General features: G+C 47.4%; 1 protein-coding gene and 1 pseudogene across 4 annotated transcripts in view; one reads left to right on the top strand and one right to left on the bottom strand.

Annotated features, from left to right (window-relative positions):
* Positions 1–5,972: 5,972 nt before the first annotated feature.
* Positions 5,973–19,824, bottom strand: part of Tm9sf4 (transmembrane 9 superfamily protein member 4) — a 49,166-nt gene continuing 35,314 nt past the window's right edge. For 3 of the 4 annotated variants that reach the window (XM_006500476.3, XM_006500477.2, XM_030252272.1), the window contains exons 13-18: positions 18,006–18,089; positions 15,621–15,796; positions 14,038–14,101; positions 12,538–12,657; positions 11,815–11,904; positions 5,973–7,832 (exon numbers count right to left, since the gene is read on the bottom strand). In XM_006500476.3, the coding sequence (XP_006500539.1) occupies positions 7,683–7,832; positions 11,815–11,904; positions 12,538–12,657; positions 14,038–14,101; positions 15,621–15,796; positions 18,006–18,089 (684 nt within the window). In that variant the 3' untranslated portion in view covers positions 5,973–7,682. The remainder of the gene's footprint in view (positions 7,833–11,814; positions 11,905–12,537; positions 12,658–14,037; positions 14,102–15,620; positions 15,797–18,005; positions 18,090–19,824) is intronic. The other variant, NM_133847.3, reaches the window with a different exon arrangement.
* Gm20094 (predicted gene, 20094) lies at positions 19,416–19,741 on the top strand (annotated as a pseudogene).

Raw genomic sequence — 19,824 nt, 5'->3', positions numbered from 1 at the left:
TTAAAAAGGGGGGTTACTTAAAAAGCAGGGTATAGCAGTGGAAACTCACCTATCGTGCAAAGCACAAGGTGGGGCCATAGAGACTGCTCAGTGGGCGAAAGCACAGCTGTGTCCTTTCACACAGCTGTGCAAGTCTGACAGCCTGGGACCAATCCCAGAATCCCGTGAGAGAACAGCAACAAAAAACAGGCAGTGGTGATGCACACCTTTAATCCCAGCACTGGGGAGGCAGAGGCAGGTGGAAATGTGTGAGTTCAAGACCAGCCTGGTCTACAGAGCGAGTTTCAGAACAGCCAGGGCTACACAAGAGAAACCCTGTCTGGAAAACCCAACCAACCAACCAACCAACCAACCAACCAACCAAATCAAGCCAACAACAACAACAAAAACCGAAGCCACATGCAGTGGCATACACCTGTAATCCTTGCACCCCTAAAGGTCAGCTAGCAGGGTGAGACAGGAGGAGCACCGGGAAGCTTTAAGGACTGCCTAGTCTGGAATATGCAACACAGGCACAGAAACAAGAGAGCCCCTGCCTCAACAGGGCAGGAGGCTAGAACCAACTCCGGAAAGTCATTTTGATTTCCACATGTGTCATATTGTTTTCTCTCTTTTTCCTTCCATCCCCTTCCCCCTAATAAATACATAATATTTTAAAAAGCTTCAATGGCAGTGCAGGTGTCTTAGTGACCTCAGAGACAGTGAGCGTGGTGGGACTCTCCAGTGTCTCTGTGGCTGTGGTCTGTGGTGTCGGTCAGTACTGGAGAGTCAGGAAGCTGACTGAGCATTCAGTGAGTGAGCTGTCCCCAGCTGCCAGTCATCCTGTGCACAGTGCCTGGCACTTCCAAGATTGTGCTCAACAGCTCAATTCAGCACTAGCATGCGCATGCATGGTCAGGACCACTGTCTACAGGATGGTGTAAATCTAACAGGAAGAGGAGGGTTGAAAAGCCTTCCCATTGAAGAATGCCCTAGAGGCCTGTGATGGTTTTGATTGTCAATGTGATAGGATCGAGTCTCAGCAGGAGACCAGCCTCCAGCTACATGTGTGAGGGATTATCTAGATTTAGGTTAGCCTCTGGTGGCGTGTCTGTGAGGGGTTATCTAGATTAGGTTAATTGAAGCTGGAAGTCCCACTTTAATTGTGGTTTCAAGGGCTGTGGTCCTGCACTGAACTAGAAGGGAGAAAGGAAGTCTAGTACGAGTACTCAAGAGCTCTCTGCCTCATGACTATGGGTGTCACGTGACCAGCCACCTCACGCTCCTGCTAGGACTTAGTCCTGATGGAATGTATCTCCTCCAACTGCAATGCAGAATAAACCTTCCTCCCCTAAATTGCTTTATCATAGCAACAGGAAGAATAACCACCAGGCCTTAACAGACCACTTCCTGGGTTTCCTCTGCTAAAGCTGCACTTGATGACACAGAGGACACACTGCACATGACACATGACACAAACACAGCAACACAGCCATGTGTACTGTACTAACTGAACACAGGAGACAAGTGGTGACCTCAGCAAGACCTCCCAGTGCTGAGTGGTTAACCCCGTGCCAGCAGAACAGCATTAGTCTGGAATCTACCAAAGAGGTGGCGTGCACGGGTCTGCCTAGTAAAACAGGAAGTCCCTAAAACTGCCTGCAAAACCAGAGCTTTTCCAAAGAGAGCAGAATCATTGAGCAACAATCAACTCCTTGACTAGACCCTACAAACTGGAAACGTCACATATAAACCTCATAGGCTCTTTGGAAGACTCCTGTGTCTCTGCTGCAAAAGAGCAGTGTTGCCGTACCTCATGACACCCTCAGAAGTCCTAGCTGTATTTCTGCCATTTTCTTTCATGTTCTGGTGCCAATGGCTGACTCTTTGGCCCAGCAAATGAGGTTTGTTTTGATGCCGATTGGGGCTTTGCTGTTGATGCTGTGCACTTAGCACCCTAGTCAGTAGGACTCAATCCTTGGCCTGGGTCAGAGGCTTGGTTTTGGAAATCATCATCCTGATGTTGAATTATTAGTGCAGGTACCCAGTAGTCATATCTTGGTAAAGTTCTGTGTAACTTTGAAGCAACTAAAGAACATGTTAAAAGAGCAGCCTTAGTGCAGTCATATGCAGAGGCCAAAGGAGGATGTTAGCGCTATCATTCCCAGCTGTACTCCCTTGAGGCAGGGCCTGGAGACTATCAGCCAGCAATCCTGTTCCTACCTCCTACAGCCCAGGCTGCAGGTGTGTGTGACTAGAGCCAGTTCTTCCCGTGGGCACTGGGGATTTGAAACCAGCCCCTCATGCTTATATACTAAGCATTTAAGCACTGAGCCATCTTCCCAGTCCCAGAAAGCCTTTCCCGGTTAAACTTAGCCTGGAACAAGATGGAACTGAGAGGAGCACTTCTCTCACTTTGCCGATTTTGAACAGGGGCATCTGGAATGAGACTGACTGTAGAGTTAGTGTCGCAGCTGCCCAGGTTCCTAGACTGCTCTTGTCTTTTATACTCGAGAATGTGAAATTTGTATATAAATATAAAAAAAAAAGCTGTAACAAAGTACAGTACTAGCATAAAAACAAATAGAGCTGCAGAACAGAATAGAAATCCAGAAAGAAACCCACTCAGAGAGGAACAACTGACGTCTGTTAAAGGCTTGAAGGCAAAGAACAACAAATGGTAACAGACCAACTAAGCAGACATCTAAGAGTAAAAAAGTGAGCTCAGAGCGCGTCAGCTACAGCTAGCTTCAGGTAAGGTCTGAATGAGGCTCCCAGTGTCCACTTTAATAGATCTGAACTGCAGCCCTAAGGCTGCTATGGCCATCCTTAAGCACTGTGGACACTGGATTCTCCTGTCTGGGCACAGACTCTTGTCCTGCTGGACCAAGAGTAGCATGAACCAGGCTGGGCCTGGGCCAGGGTCTGAGGGTGAGCCTGCTGTGCCGCAGGTTGCCTTACAATGTTTAGAAAAATGAAGCTAAGTCATGGTGGGTGAAGGGTTTCAGGTTAATCTGGCAAGGACAGATGCCCCTGTTCAGGAAAGGACTTGGGTGGGGGTCACAAAATGGGTTTAAAAGGTGTCAAGTTTTCGGCTGGAGAGATGGCTCAGCGGTTAAGAGCACCAACTGCTCTTCCAGAGGTCGCGAGTTCAATTCCCAGCAACCACACAGTGGCTCACAGCCATCTGTAAAAGGTGTCAAGTCTTGACCTCTAAAGAATATATATATTATTATATATGACTATATATAATATATATTTATCACACACACATACACACGCCCCATAATAAGTGGAGGAACAGAAAATAAGCAAGGCTGTTACACCAATGGTTTATACTGGAGGAGGAGGAGGAGGAGGAGGAGGAGGTATCATTCTATTAATTCTAATGTAGTACGTGGTATCAAGGGATCCCACTGTGGGTGGGAATTGGTTCCACTTTACCCCATTATTAGGACTTCCTTAAAATGGATCACATACCTTAGTGTAATAATAAAGCTTCTTAAAACAAAACAAAATGAGAGCTAAAGAGCTGGCTCAGCTGTTAAGAGCACTGGCTACTTTTCAGAGGACCCAGGTTCAATTCCCAGCACCCTCTTCTGGCCTCAGCAGGCATTAGGCAGGCATGTGGTGCATAGCCATACAAGCAAAACATCCACATGCAAAAAATAATTTAATTGAGAGAGAGAGGGAGAGGGAGAGGGAGAGGGAGAGGGAGAGGGAGAGGGAGAGGGAGAGGGAGAGGGAGAGGAAGGAGGAGGGGGAGGGGGAGGGAGGGAGAGAGCCCTACAGTGTCTATAGCCTTATGCTAGGCAAAGATACATTATGATGGTATCAAAATCAGAGCCTGCAAGGACCACTTCATGAACTGACTGTAGTCCAACCTTCTTAGTATTTGTTTTTAACTTGTGCACAAAGAATTATAGACAGCTGCAAAAATAAATCCCCCCTTCAAAACCAGGAGCCCCTTCAGCTGACTTTTGGTACTCATGAGAGTGGTAGCACAGGCCTTTAATCCCAGCACTTCAGAGGCAGGGAAGTGGTAGTCTAAGTTCAGCCTAGTCTACACAGCAAGTTCCCTGCACTCATCACCAAAAGGGAGCAATTAAAAAAAAAAGAGGTATAAGATATTTGCATATGGAATATGACAGTTAAAAAGTAAAAAGGAGGATGGTATTGGTAAACATCAAGGGCTATGCAAGGATAAATAATAATTTTAAAACATGATAAAGGGGGCTGGAGAGATGGCTCTGTGGTTAAGAGTACTGGCTGATCTTCCATCTTCCAGAGGTCCTGAGTTCAATTCCCAGCAACTTCATGGTGGCTCACAATCATCTGTAATGGGATCCGGTGCCCTCTTCTGGTGTGTCTGAGAGAGCGACAGTGCATGTACATACATAAAATAAATCTTAAAAACAAAACCATGATGAAGGAGTTGGAAATATGGGTCAATGGTCAAGTGTATACTGCTTTTATAGAGCACCTTGGTTCAGTTCCTAGCACCTGTGCTAGGTGGCTCACACATAACTCCAGCTCCAAGGAAACATTATCTTCTGGTTTCTGTGAGCACCAACACACAGCACAGGCACACACTGATACACATTAATAAATCTTACTACACACACACACCACTGAAACCACTACCCTACTTGTGGCTTAAATGGCCACAAATTTATAAACTGTAGAAGACATCTTCAAGACAGCGGAGTCTGTGCTTGCCAGCTCTGTAGTCATAATCGCACCGTTGTTCTCTTTGCTCTAAGAACTGAAACCTTTTCAAGACATGGGGGGAAATACAAGCCACAGACGTAAGAGAAAAACTTTGCAAAGCACTTATCTGATAGAAGCCTTGTACTGTGAAAACCTCAAAGTCAGATCCCACCCCCCAAAAAGGCAGAAGATTTGAACAAATCAAAGAAGGCACGTGGCCTGGCACTGGTGGTGACACCTTTAATTCCAGAGCTAGGAAAGCAGAGGCAGGTGGATCTACAGGGGGGCAGCCTGGTCTATAGAAGCCAGAGCCATCTCACAAAAACCCAAAAAAGACAAAAAGGCATGTGGATGATGGGTGACTAAAAAGATGCTCAACAGATCATCCGAAGGATAATGATAGCTGGGTGTGGAGGCAACATTTAAGCCCAGTACTCTCTCTCTCTCTTTTGGTCTTTCGAGACAGGGTTTCTCGAAATATAGTATAGCCCTGGCTGTCTTTGTAGACTAGGCTGGCCTCAAACTCAGTAATCCGCCTGCCTCTGCCTCCCGAGTGCTGGGATTAAAGGCGTGCGCCACCATGCCGGCCCCAGTACTCTCTTAAGATATACAAGTCTAAGGTAGCCAATCGAAATCTTTCTTTGGGTTTCCATACTGAAATAATATTCTCAAATACAGTGACATAGGAAAGAAGCTGTCTTTCTCCTTTTCTGGGCATATCAAATAGGATAATGTAAACCTACAACATCTGTGCGGTACCTTCCTGCTCCCCTTATCAGGAAGACAGTTGAGAATGAGACTAGAGAGACACAATGGAGAGTCTTAAAGCCACCATTTGCATCTCTGAATCCAGCCAGATTAAGGAAAGCCTACACTGTCTTTATGACCCATTCCTATCCATTTAGGGCCTTACCCCAGGGGATTTACTATGGAGCTCTAAGTGGCCATAAACTCAACAGAGATCCAACCCACACTGCCTCCCACTTTCTAGGATGCTTGAGCCTAAATTTCTATTGCTTTGAAAGAATGCTACTTGATACAGCGTGAAGCAAATTCAGAACCCCAGGCCAGGCTTCATTTTCATGTGTGTCCTACTTGTTTGCTACTTCCTGCTCTTCAGAGGGCAATGCCTGTGACCCACACGGAGGGCTGAGCAGGAGCTTGCAGTAGGCACAGAATAGCAGAGGCCTGAGACCTAGAGAGCCCAGGTGGGACACTGAGCTGCAAAAGCAGCCACTCAACCCACCTGGTGAAACCATCACACTTCAATCCGCACCCTTGCATTCGAGTTGAGACAACAGGACAATGGCATTTTATTTACAATTGGACCAGAAAAAGGCATACAGGCATTTTTTTTTAATTAAAAATAATGATGATGATTTAAAAAGTCAGAAAAATTGACAATGTTTGAACCTTTCCCCCACCCTCTCCAACAATGAGAACCTTGGGGGGGGGGGTGCAAGATTTGAATGAACAAGTAACTCCCAATCACTCTCCACTCTCTGGGCTCCCATTTCTCCAGCCTGATTCCTGGTGGATGCCACTCAGTGCTGCGAAGTCACTGCGAGGCAGATTGAGAGGTGCACTGATTTGACTGACGATGGCGGTGGGGCCCCAGGAGGTGGGGCAGTGAGGGCAGGGTGTGTTCCTAGCACAAGCAGCATCCTGAGCTTTGTCTCCTGACAGGCTCCCAAAGGACTGGAGCAAGGGCGAGTGGCTGCTACTGACCCCTACACCCAAGGTGAGTTTGGTCTCTTGCTACTTAAGAGCAAACTCTGTGACTCGCCCAGGGTTTGCTGGGCTAGGCCAGGGCGGAGGAGCTAGGCCAGGCCCATGATCCTCTTCCAACCTGGGGAGACTGGCTTCTTGCCTATTCCTAGGAACTGGGAAAGGAGCAACTCAACTTACCTTCCATTTTTCTTCTCAGAGAAGTTTTCTGGGTGTTCCCAAAAGAACTTGCATGGGAGGAAGAGGGAATGGGTTTGGCTAAAGGACCCAAGAATAAATGCTGGGGCCAAGGGCTGTGAGGAGAGAGAGCGAGACTTCCTCTCCCTGGCCGCCTCAAGGAAGAGATCTGAAGACTCCAGACCTGAAAGTAAGGGAAGGGGTCCACCATCACCCTTTACAAAGTGCGGTGCCCCAGAGGGAAAGACAGGGAATCAATCTTGAGGGGTGAGCACCCTAGTCTAGTGGCTTTAGCCACCTCTTCCCATACACACATGGGCACTTGGCTCTGGAAACACCTGGCCCTGGCCCAGGGCTTCTTGGCACGAGAACAGTCACTGAGGTCTCACTTCTTCCTTGGTGTTCAGTAAACTCTGGCTGCTTTGAGGAGGGGATCCTGCTGTCCCAGGGAACCAGGACATGTCCTTGTAGTGACCAAGTGTTCCCAGTTAAAACGATGACCAAAGACCTGACTGTTCGGGGCGGCAGAGGGCAGGCTGGGGAAGAGAATGGGAGGAGGGGCTGGCAGGGCGTGGTTGGCACTGAGAAGCTTGGAGCCCTCACTGCAGCCCCAGCGTTTCCTCTTCCAGTTAGTGGTAGGGTGGCCAACAACTCTGAGGAGCCGATGGGGACAGTGACCAAAACCCTACATTTATCCATCCCGGATTTGCATTTTTTTTTTTTTGAAAAAAAAAAAAAAAGAAGAAGAAGAAGAAAGAAAACCCCAAAACCGAAAAACAACAACAAAAAACCCAACCTAAACCAAAAAGAACCTGAATTAACAGGTCAGAAAGCTCCTGCTGACAGCGACTCTTAGCTGAAGAAAACCAACCACAGAAAAATGTATCCCTACAGACTGGATGAGATGAAGGAAATGGAAGGGTTATCTACAGGCCCTCCTGTCCCCCATGCAGCCTGGGGGTCTAGGAACACTGTGCCAGGAGTTACATTCCAAATGAGCACGAGTTATTTTATTTTGTGTGCCTGCAGTCCCCACGCAGGGTGGCTTCCTGTCGAGGATCCAGTGGGCCCAGCGTTGGTCCACCCACTCAGTCTATCTTCACAGCAGCATATATCTTGCGGACAAACATGTAGGCTGCGTAGAAGCCGATGGTCCCTGTGAGCAGCCAGAAGGACAGGACCATGAGGGTGGTGTAGCCAAAGTAGAGGAGGGAAGGGATGAACTCCACGATGTCCAGCTGGGGCGAAGGCAGAGAAAGGGAGATGGATGGTCAATGCCAGGCAGCGGTGGCTGTGGCAAACTGCAGACCCCGTGCGTGCTACCTAGTTTTACATCAACTTGACACAAGTTAGAGTCATCTGAGAGGAGGGATCTTCAATTGAGAAAATGCCTCCATGAGACCCAGCTGCACAGCATTCTTCCATGGCCTCTTGATCAACTCCTACTTCCTGGTTCCTGCTCTGTTAGAGTTTCTCTTCTGACTTCCTTCAATGATGGCACTATGATGTGGAAGTGTAAGCCAAAAAACCCTTTTCTCCCCACACTGCTTTTGGTCATGGTGTTTATAACCACAGCAATAGATAAGCAACAAAGATATGCTCCCTATCCCCAATCTTGTGACACTGACACCTGGCAAGGTGAAGAGACTCTCAGTGGAAGGCTACCTAGGGCCTGAGTATGAGGGCTACCTTGGCCCTCGCGACCTTGGGAGTCAGACAGAAATGTACACAGCTGCCCTACTTCCTGGTCCACTGTTCCATAACAGCCCCACAATACTCCTGGACAGTTGGAGCAGCATCTGAGAGTCAGGAGGGAGGAGCAGGTGTGGAGACTCCCAAGGCTCCAAGCTTAAGGACTATGGTACCATCACCACTTTGCCTCAGTCCCTGAGGATGCTGGATGCTCACAATGCTTGTTATCTTGGAGCACACTGGCCTCTTTAGTGAGGGAGGTAGATATGAAATGAAGAGAATACAGCTTACTGGTGGTACCTTGAGATGTGCCAAGTGCACTGGCCCTGAAGGAGCAGATACATAGCCACAAAATACAACAAGCCCAGAAAAAACAATTAAAAAAAAATCAAAGAAATAAAGGTTCCGCCAGGTGGTGGTGGCACACGCCTTTAATCCCAGCACTTGGGAGGCAGAGGCAGGCGGATTTCTGAGTTCGAGGCCAGCCTGGTCTACAAAGTGAGCTCCAGGACAGCCAGGACTATACAGAGAAACCCTGTCTCAACCCCCACCCCCCACCCCCCAAAAAGAAGAAGAAATAAAGGTTCCTTTCTGAGAAGAAATAAAGGTCCCTGTCTGAGATCTAAGTCTAAAGTGTGAAGGCCATGGTTGAAGGCTCCCCTCAAATGGCCCTGCCATCTCTCATGCATACATTTTTTTATGACTGTGGATGGGGTGATGGAGGTAGGAGGGGAAAGGAATGAGACAGTGGTCAAACCAGGAAGGGAATGAGCAAAAATGAAGGGCTAACGGGGTCCTTCCTGAGTTCAGGTCAGTTAAAGACATCACTAATCAAAGCCCCTCGGAGTAGGCCAATTGGGTTTTCAACAGAGAGGGAGGATGAGGCTGGCATAGGAAGGGCAAGAAGCTATGAGATCTCTAACTTGTGTTTGCCCAGCACTGGTCCCAGCTTCCCTCTGCCTGCCAGGTGTTTTGGCAAATATTCTCCTCATCTAGTGCCTTATTGGTACCACTATTCCTAACACAGAACCCAATGTAGCCCATCAGAGCACAGCACCGAGGGGCCCAGTCAGCAAAGTGAGAGGTGTGTGTCCACAGCAGAGCCTCTGAGGTCTTCTCTGGAAGCTATGTGCAATGGCAGAAGAAACCACTGAGGTTTCAGTGCTATGGAAACAAGAAAGTGGAGACACCAGGCTGCCAGTGGCCGCCTTCTACTCTATGGAAAGGTCCTACCCACAGACAGAAGCCAGAGCTTAGGTGTGGGGATAGAACTCTGATGACTTCAGATGCGGAACCTCATAGAATCTGAGGCTAAGACTCCCTCTTGCTAAACCATGCAGCTGTTATCAGCCAAAGGATTCTTTTTGCTTCAATCAGTTTCAGTTGAGTTTTTGTTACCCAATGGTCACAAAAGTTCTGATCTAAATAGGCTATTGAAGTGGGAAGAGTCTAGGAATAAGGCCAAGATGCAAGGTACACAGAGGCTGGCTGAGGTGTAAAACCTAGAGCTTCAGATGTCAGGAGCTCCAGTTAGAGAATAGGAGTGTCCGGAAGATGTTACTAGATCTGCAAACCTTGTCTGAAGGGCCACATAAGATTTTTATTCCTAGCGGGGCGGTGGTAGCACACACCTTTAATCCCAACACTTGGGAGGCAGAGGCAGAGGCAGAGGCAGGTGGATTTCTGAGTTCAAGGCCAGCCTGGTCTACAGAGTGAGCTCCAGGATAGCCAGGGCTACAAGAGAAACCCTGTCTCGAAAAACAAAAATAAAAAACAAAAGAAGATTTTTATTCCTCCCTCAGTTTTATAGTTTATGTGGTTTACAACTACTCGACTGTCACTGTATGTGAAAGCAGCCAGAGCACGTGTGAATGAGTGTGCATAGCTGTGTTCCAATAAAATGTTCTTTCAAGAGCAGACTGCTGGCCTGTGAACCAGGCTGCTGGGCTCTGAAGCAGAGGAGGTCACTGCTGGGACCATAGAAGCTCCTGGGTGGAGCACTAACTACATCCGACCACCTGGGAGTCCTTTCCACAGCCTGGCATTTTGGGGAAACTTGGGCATTCCAAACACACCCTGGCTGCAGGCAGAGGACTGCTGTCCTTTGGGCTTCAGAGACAGTAAAGCATGTGAAATCTCCAATGTTGGATGTGGGGTTCTCATCAAAGTCTCCCTAAACTCCTCTAACTGGCCCATCTGGTTTGCCCTAGTGGCTAAGCCAGAGCCAGACTCCTGGTTAAGCCCACGCTTAACCTGTGTGAGCTCATGCAGCAAGCAGGCCTCCAAGACACAAGTTTAGCCCTAGCTCATTCTCTCTTCACTAGGCAGAAGCAAGGAGTACTTGAGTGAAGAAGAGAAGGGGCCCTAGAGACACGGTGAATAGTCTACCTTTGTCTTTGGATATGTGTACTTGTGTGTGTGTGTCCAAATGTGTGTGCACATGGCTGTGAAAGCCGGAGGTATAAACATTGGGTGTCTTCATCAATTATTTTCTACTTTATTTTTGAGACAGGGCATTTCAAAACCTGGAACTCACCAGACTAGACAGGCTGCCCCCAAACGCTAGGGAACCTGCCTCCACCCTCTCAGTGCTGGGCCTACAGATACATGCTGCTCTTCTCAGTTTTTTTATGTGGGTCTTGGGGCATCAAACTCAGGTCCTCAAGCTAACACAGAAGTACCTTATAGATGGAGCCAGTTCCCTAGCCTGATTTTATCTCTATTTGTTCCTTTCAACTCTTTTTTCTTTCATGCTGCTGTCCTTTACCTGTGTCTGGAAGGGAGTACTGTATTATCAGCTTTATTTGAGTAGACTCAATTTAGGTAACTTTCTACCTTTGAGAGGTATAGGGAGCAGAGGGAGCCCCAACTGAGTGACATGAACGCAGGCACGTCAAGGACTCCAACGCTAGGCTTAAGAGGAGTGGCAAAGCTTTCCTCAGGAGTCCAAGTCTTTATGAATGATTGACTGGTGTGTGCAAAGACTAGCAACTGCAGCTTCCTCCTCCAACCTTGAACTGCTTGCCTACATAGACCTCTTACCAAAACTAGCCAACCTGTCCCCTGTGCTATATCCACAGTAAACCTACAAAGATTCTGGGTTGCCAGTGACAGTAGACTGTGCCTGATTGCAGCTTTCCTGTATGTTTGTCTGTCCTCCTCATTATACCACCACCCCAAGCCGGGGTTCCAGTACACACACCACACTAGTCACAGCAGAAATGGTCCTGATTACTTACAAACATACCTCACCTTCAACTCCTAGAGATGAGATTACAATGCTGAGATTACAGGTCATATTGCCTTTATGTCCCAAGAATCTCACAGGTTTCTGCATATAGCATTCTCACTGTTATTCAGACTGAAGGCTTGTTCCCAAACATATAACACATAACATATAATAGCTCTGGTCATCTCCACTTTGGATGTAAAAGCACAATCCAGACACTTGGCTTCCTATCAACAGCCTCTTCCTCCCCCTCCAACATGCAGCAGAGAGGGCTAAGGGGATCTCTGGGAAGGTAGTACCTTGTTAACAAAATAAAAGATGGCATAGACCAGGACGTAGAATGCAGATCCCCCTGAGACAAGGAAATTCCTCCACCACCAGCGGTAATCCTAAGAAGCAAAGAAAGGGAGGGTCACGGCAGAATCCAAGCCATCTTCCCACATATCTCACGCCAACAGAGGGCTTCAAGGCTCTAGGTAAGAAGAGTCACATCTGGATAATGAAATGTTTTATAGCTTGTGATGACAACCCCACATCTGGATTTATTTCTAAAAACCACAGAATTCCAGATTAAAATGGGTAAATTTTACTGCTTATAAACCATATCTCAACTTTTTAAAAGATTAAAAAAAAAGTAACAAGTAAGTTTGCTTGGGCATAGACTTCCTATGGGTGAGGATCGCTGAGGTAACCGCCACACTATTCTCCTAGTGAAGAGCTGGATTTGAGCCCTGGCTCATGGCCTATCCACTGCCTGCCTGGCCTATATCCACTCTGTAATAGCTAATTCCTATGGGGGAGCCAGGACAACAATCTACACCTGCCAACTGGAGTTATCTGGAGTGGGTCTGATACTGACAAGATCATGGCCATGCTGTGAGGGTAGAGTAGAAAATGGCTTGGGCAGGGGGGCGAGACAGCCTGAGGCAGCATCCCGCATGGGATACCTCAAAGCCCCATGGAGACGGTCAGTATTGGATTTGTCCTATCCCACCCCACCCCCACTGGCCCACTCCCCTCACCTCTGCACACAGCTGGAAGTACACCATGACTATGCTGATTTGTGAGCAGGACACCACCAGGATGATGAAAACGAGGAACAGGAAACCGAAGAGGTAATAGAACTGGTTCTCCCAGATTGCCTGTGGGCACCAGAAATAGCTTCAGGGCCTTGCTCCCCTCAGTGCCCACCTAGCAGCCGCTTCCTCCACCAGGGCTCCCTCCCACTCCCACCGCGATCAATACAGCAGCTGCTACCACTAAGGGCAGCTTGCCCCAGACCATGTGCATGCCGCGGCCTTCAGGCCTGCATAACCGTGACCTTTTTCTGTTGCTGTTCTTAAAAAAGATTTATTTATTTATATATACGGGTTTTTGCCTAAATGTACACTTGCACACCAGAAGGTGGTACTGGATCCCATGAGACTACAGTTGTAGACAGTACGACCTGCCGTGCTGTGCGGATGCTGGGTATTGAACTCGGGTTCTCTAGAACAGTCTTAACTACCGAACCATCTCTCCAGCCCCTCTTGACCTTTTTTTTTTTTTTTTTTTTTATACCTCTTTTTATTGAAAACGTTTTTAGTATAATGTATTTTGGTGTTTTCCCCTCTCTCCATTCCGCCCATCCACCTAATTTTATGTTTTTTGTCTCTCTTTTAAGAAAGACAAAACAAAAATAACCAGGAAAAAAAAAACACAAAAAACCAAAACCAACCAAACAAAAAACAACCCAAGAATCACACACACACACACACACACACACACACCCTAAAGAAAAGCAAAGAAACCAATTAAAAATAAATAAATAAAGCTCAAACAAAGCAATGTGAGACAGAGTCTACAAAAATACAATTGAGCTTGTTCTGTGTTGGTCAACTACTCCTAACCTTGACTTTTCTTTTCAAGACAGAGTTTCTCTGTGTAAGCCTGGCTGTTTGGAACTCTGCCGACCAGACTAGCCTTAAAGTACTGCTTGCCTCTCTCTGCCTCCCAAAGGCAGGCTGGGAGCTAAGGCAGGCACCACTGCACCTGGGCCTTGCCTTGTCTTTTTTTTTAAAGATTTATTTATGTATTTTATGAATGTGAGTACACTGTTGCTCTCTTCAGATACACCAGAAGAGGAAATCAGACCCCATTACAGATGGTTGTGAGCCACCATGTGGTTGCTGGGAATTGAACTCAGGACCTCTGGAAGAGCAGCTAGTGCTCTTAACCCCTGAGCCATCTTTCCAGTTCCCTTGCCTTTAATTTAAAAAAAAAAAAAGGTTAAAAATTATTTTGCATATATGACTGTCTAGCCTGTCTGCACAACATGTGTGCCTGGTGCTCAGAGGGCAGAGAGGGCTCCCCGTGCTGAGCCCTGACATGCAGCAGCCCCTCGTGCACAGCGCGGCCTGGTTACCCTGGTTACGACAGACTTAAAAGTGAAGAAAGGACTCCTGCAGTGTCACAGACAGCAAGAAGCCTAAATGACTCGTGTGGCCAGGCTGTGTGGAAGGTGAGGAGGCAGCAGTACTCACACTGAAGATGAAGAACAGCTCAATGAACATGGCACCAAAGGGCAGGATCCCAGCCATGAGGATGCTGCAGCAGAGAAGCCGTGTTAATGGGAAGCCCGTGCTCGCTCCTAAGCATCAGTACAGAGAATGCCCATATGGTGGTAGGTCTAAGTCTGCCATTTGTGATCAGTCTATCTTTTTGGGAAAAGAGCAGGGTAGCCAAAACTCTCTTCAGTTCATAGGTGGGAACTGGTAGAATAGTGACTGACCTGCCCAGGGATCATCTTTCATCTTTTGTTTTTTTTTTTTTTTTGAGACAGGGTTTCTCTGTACAGTCCTAGAACTTGCTCTGTAGACCCGGCTGACTTCCAACTCACAGAGATCCCCCTGTCTCTGTCTCCCGAGTACTGGGATTAAAGGTGTGCACTACCACTGCCCAGCTCCTTTGGTTTTTTTTCCCCCCTCTTTTTAAAAGATATATTTGACTATATAAGTACACTGTAGCTATGCTCAGACACACCAGAAGAGGGCATCAGATTCCATTACAGATGGTTGTGAGCACCATGTGGTTGCTGGGAACTGAACTCAGGACCTCTGGAAGAACAGTCTTTAACCACTGAGCCATCTCTCCAGCCCCATAAGTAAGTGGGTTTTTGTTGTTGTTTTTTGAGACAGGGTTTCTCTGTGTAGCCCTGGCTGTCCTGGAACTCACTCTGCAGACCAGGCTGGCCTCAAACTCAGAAATTCGCCTGCCTTTGCCTCCCAAGTGCTGGGATTAAAGGCGTGCGCCACCACTGCCAGGCTGTAAGTATTTTACACTGAGCTATATCCTCAGCTTAAGCAAAAGTCTTAAGCTCTGCCACCTTCTACCTCTCTGCTTCCCTGACCTCATTTCTAAGTAGACATTAAGTCTGCGGCATCTTGTCTTCACTGTGACATGAAGCTGAGCTTGCAGGCTGTAGTGGCTATTCCTGGTTGTCAACTTGACAATATTTGGAATGAACTACAATCCGGAATTGGAAGGCTCACCAGTGACCCTTATCTGGAGGCTTGGAGATCCTTATCTGGATCTTGGTTTGAAGATCTTGAGCCATAGTGGCTATGGATTCCAGAAGATTGAATCTCCGAGTTTAAGAAACACACCTTTAATCCGGGCTACGCCTTTCATCTGGGATTAAAGGTGTGGTGGAACACACCTTTAATCTGGGCTACACCTTCTACTGGAGACAATATAAGGACATTGGAAGAAGGGAGTCTAGCTCTTGCTCTTGCTCCTTCGCCTGCTTGCTGCGTGAGACTGAGTAACTGCTAGATCCTTGGACTTCCATTCACAGCTGCGACTGAACAATTGTTGGGAATTGGGCTGCCGACTGTAAGTCATCAATAAATTCCTTTACTATATAGAGACTATCCATAAGTTCTGTGACTCTAGAGAACCCTGACTAATACACAGGCCATCTAGCAGTATACTTGCTGCTGCTGTAGAGTCACCCCAGCACCGTTCTGAGAAGGGAGCCTCTTCACGTTCTCCTAAGGAGATGGCTTAGGGGAGCTCTGGGGTTGTCCACCCTGGAAGCCCCCTGTTTACCTCTGTCTAGACTCACCCCACAAATCGGTTCATGTACCACCGTTGTTCAGGGATCTGCCGGGGAATCTGGTTTGTGCGCACAGGGTTGTCATATGGCTGCTTGCGGAAGCCGAAATAGTAGCCCAAGTAGACAAGGGGCAGGGAGATCCCGAACCACATACACAGCAACGCCACCATGGTGGGAAACGGTACCTGTGGACACAATGTTGTGAGGCTCCTGTAGGCCTTGATACCTAGAACAGAAGCCATGCAGGGGTAGTAGTAGGGATGGGCAGCTCTGGGCTCCCAGGGAGGAGAAGCCACATGCACAGCAGGACCACTGTGGTGGGGAAAGGTCCTGCAGACTTTTCTGCCACAGGGCTCCTGGCCTGGCCAAGAATCTCCTGTGGGGAAAGCAGAGTGCAGATGGGGCCATGTGAGCTTCCAGGGAAGATGGAACCTCAGCATCCCAGGAGCCTCCAGGGAGGCAGTGGGGACTGAGAATCCCAAGGAGTCATGAAGGTGCCATAAGGACAGACACTACACAAGGGCTGCTGTGTGAAGACAAGGGAGAAGGCAAAACTGCTAGAGTTTGGTTAAAATGAAACTTCACAGCATTCTCCCAAGTGGAGAAGAGCAGGGCATGGCTCTGGAGTAATAAAAGAACTCCATTTTAATAAAATTCATTTTATTCAACAGGACCTCTTATATCCTAGGTAGCTGGCTTTGAACCTACTATGTAGCCAAGGACGACCTTGAACTCCCGATCCTCTTGCCTCCAGCTCCTGGGTGCTGGGATCGGAAGGCATGCACTAGCATAGTGAGTCCATGAAGTGCTGCAGCCGGAACTCAGGGTTCCCAGCACGCTAGGCAAGCACTCTGCTAACTGAGCTGCACCCTAGGCTCCCAAATTCAGTGTTTGGATGTGCATGTGTCTGGAAAAGCCTACAACAGAAAGCTAACAGTGCTTCTGTAGAAGGGGGGTGGGGTTAGAACTGATATTTTTCATCTTCCCCATCATCTTCTGTAAGTCATTTTCTATAAGGCTTGTGCAAAAATCAGTATGTTAACAACATATTAATGTGGGAGGGTAAATTTGTGCAGCCACTATAGAAACCAGTATAAAGTAAAAACACAGATCCCACATGGCTCAGCTCTATTACTTGGGTACAGATGCAGAGAACTTTCAGTCAGCACACTACAAAGACACTTGTACATCCACCTCTACTGCTGCACTGGTCCCAACAGCCAGGAAATGGATGTACCGAAGATGAAGAAAAGGAAATACCAACACTCTGCGGGAAATGGATGGAACTTGAAACTGTTATGTTAAAATAAGCCAGACTCTGAAAGACAAATACTGCAAGTTTTCTCTTATACATAGAACCTACACTAAACATTTTTGTATCTACATTTATATATGTGTATATGTAACTCATGAAACTAGAGAGGGATCATTAGAAGGAAGGAAGAGATCTTCACGTAGGGGAAATAGGGTAATGGAATACATGTGATAAGAAAGCAGAAGTTGGGAGTCAGCTGGGGAAGAAGGGGAGCAGCCAGAGGGGGCAGGGACAAGGAAGAGGACAGTGAGTAAAGACTGAGTGAGTGACAAAGCAGAGTGACAGAGTGTAAAATGCTGCAATGCAATGTATTACTGTGTATGCAACCTAAAAATAAGAAACAGAGGACATTAAATGTTTAGAACAGTATTACAATAAGCATCATTCGTTGTAAATTTTAAATCATATACTCTCATTTTAAACATCTCTGTTGAAGGAGAAAGATGGAAAGAGTACACATCTAAAACCTCCACGGTAGGTATTCACCTCTGGATGGCTCCACTGCTTCATTTCCTACTGTCTCTGTGCTCTTTAGAAAGCCCACCTTGAATACCAGGGTGGGGGAAGTGTTCATGCTGCTGGAAAGCAGCAGCCTACACTCATACCATATCCAGAGTCCTTAGCAGCCCTAACAAGCACCTGCCCCACCCTCCCTCCGTCACAGAGTCCCGAGGAGCTGCTGGCAACCTCAAGGCTTAATGGGAGCTCCACTCTGGGTTGGTGCTGACAGGATGCTGAGGTGAGCCTTCTCCACGAATACCAGGCAGCTCTCACTTGATTAAACCACGGGGAATTCCCCGACTGGCCCCTGGAGTGTGGAAACCTCCCTTTAGAGAAGTCATCTGTGGCCAGCTGTTCCCAAGCCTGCAGAAAGGCCAGGGCCAGGGCACAGGCAGATGATAAGATGGGCAATGCTGGGGAAACCCCAGCCAACCTTCAACCCCTACAGCTGGGAACAGAACTCTGGGGGCTCAGAAAAGGGAAGGGAACAGTAACAGGAAATGTCCTTAGGGAATAGGACTGAGCCTCACCAGCTCTCCTTGCTGGAGAGGGGCTTGGCAGCGGGGAAAGGTACTTACTGCTCCTGATGAGTGCTTTCCCCAGATGAAGCAATTCAACACAAAGCAGATGCCGAAAACCACACCAGGATACAGTGTCGCTGTCTGGGAGCAAGAGGAACAGGTTGGGGAGCTGCATCTGGCTTCCCACAGGTCCTTGGGGAGCTGAGGACCAGAGGCTTCCTTTGGGTTTCTGCTTAAGCACAGCTTCTTTTCTGATCCCACACAAGACAGGCCTCCTGTTCTGAGACTTTGCAGAGCCCTGTAACTGCTTTTTCCTTGCTCTCAACCTACTTCCTAATTATAGATGGTGGTCACCTTATAAAGGGTCTACTTAGGATCTTTTGAATTGGCGATGTTCTGCCGGTTAGAGGCCTTCTGTAGCAACCACACTAACTTTGGCGTGTGAGATATACATCCATCTCCGACTCTATCAAACTGAGATGTAATCTCACCGAGACAAGGAGCACCAGCATATGCTTTGCTGCCTGATCAATGTCTGTTTCCCCATTACACTGTAAATCCTGTACTCTGTTGTGTTCTCATCACACAGCACAGCAGCTACTCACTAAGTATTTGCTTCATAAATAAATAAAACGGCCAGAAAATATGTACGTTTAGGCTCCAACTCCAACTGCCTAAAATAATGGTTCAGCTTTAGTAGCTTCTTAAAGATGGCAACTGTGGGCTCTACCTGTACCATCTCACCTCACCCTCACTACAGACAGGTTTAGAAGAGACCCTACTAAAAGATAAGGGCATCTCTCCACTCTAGATCACACTTTATCAAGGGCAGAGCAGAGTTTAGAACCTAGACACCCTCCAAAGCCTGATTTCACGCAATGTAATCTAGTCAGTCTCTCAGGCTAGAGGCCAGGCACAAAAACCCAAGGCCCCAGGCTTACACTTGAGTCTCATCCTTCCACACTGGGATGATCTAGGCATCCAGATAGGTCACTAAGCACAGAGGTCAAGGCCCAAGCTAACACTCAAACTGTGTATTAACTTCTTTGGCTCACTGTCTCCCATCCAATAGCTAGTCACTGCTCTTGTGAGTTCTTGTCCTTGGGCCCTCTTGTGGGTCATCAACATCTTGTGGTATGAGTGTACCAGAGGTTATATGTTGCACCTATCCCCATTGGAGAGATGGAAACCAGAAGTTCAGAGAGGGCTGTTTATGATTATCCATCAAGAAAAGCCACGTCAAGACTAGGATCTAGCCAGACATGGTGGTGGTGCATGTCTTTAATCCCAACACTCAGGAGGCAGAGGCAGGCATGAGTTCCAGGCTAGATTGGTCTACAAAGTGAGTTCCAGGACAGCTATAGCTCTGTTAAACAGAGAAACCCTGTCTCAAAAAAAAAAAAACAAAAAAAAAACACACGCACGCGTGTGCACACACATACACTTAATTAAAATTAAAAAAAAAAGTCTCTCCTAAGCTACGTGTCTCTACGCTCTCAATCCGCCATCCAACAAACATGGATCAGGTAATGCAGTTTGTAGAGCCCAGCCAGCAGTTTGTAAAGGACTCAATTCGGATGGTTAAAAGATGCACCAAACCCGACAGAAAAGAATTCCAGAAGATTGCCATGGCTACAGCTATAGGATTTGCTATCATGGGATTCATTGGCTTCTTCGTGAAACTGATCCATATACCCATTAATAACATTATTGTGGGTGGCTGAGTCCTTCTCATCACAGGACGAGTGAGCCAGAGGGGGGGACAAGGGCATGAAGTAAATAAAGCGTTGCCTGGAAAAAATTAAAAAAATAAAAAAAAAAATACTAGAATCCCAGCTGGGTGTGGTGGTGCACATCTGTAGTCCCAGCACTCAGG

The sequence above is a fragment of the Mus musculus genome, chromosome 2 (genome assembly GCF_000001635.26).
Source record: "Mus musculus strain C57BL/6J chromosome 2, GRCm38.p6 C57BL/6J".
In the NCBI taxonomy this organism is placed as follows: Eukaryota; Metazoa; Chordata; class Mammalia; order Rodentia; family Muridae; genus Mus; species Mus musculus.
The sequence above is the reverse complement of the archived record's forward strand: the minus strand, read 5'-3'. Positions and strand labels throughout refer to the sequence as shown.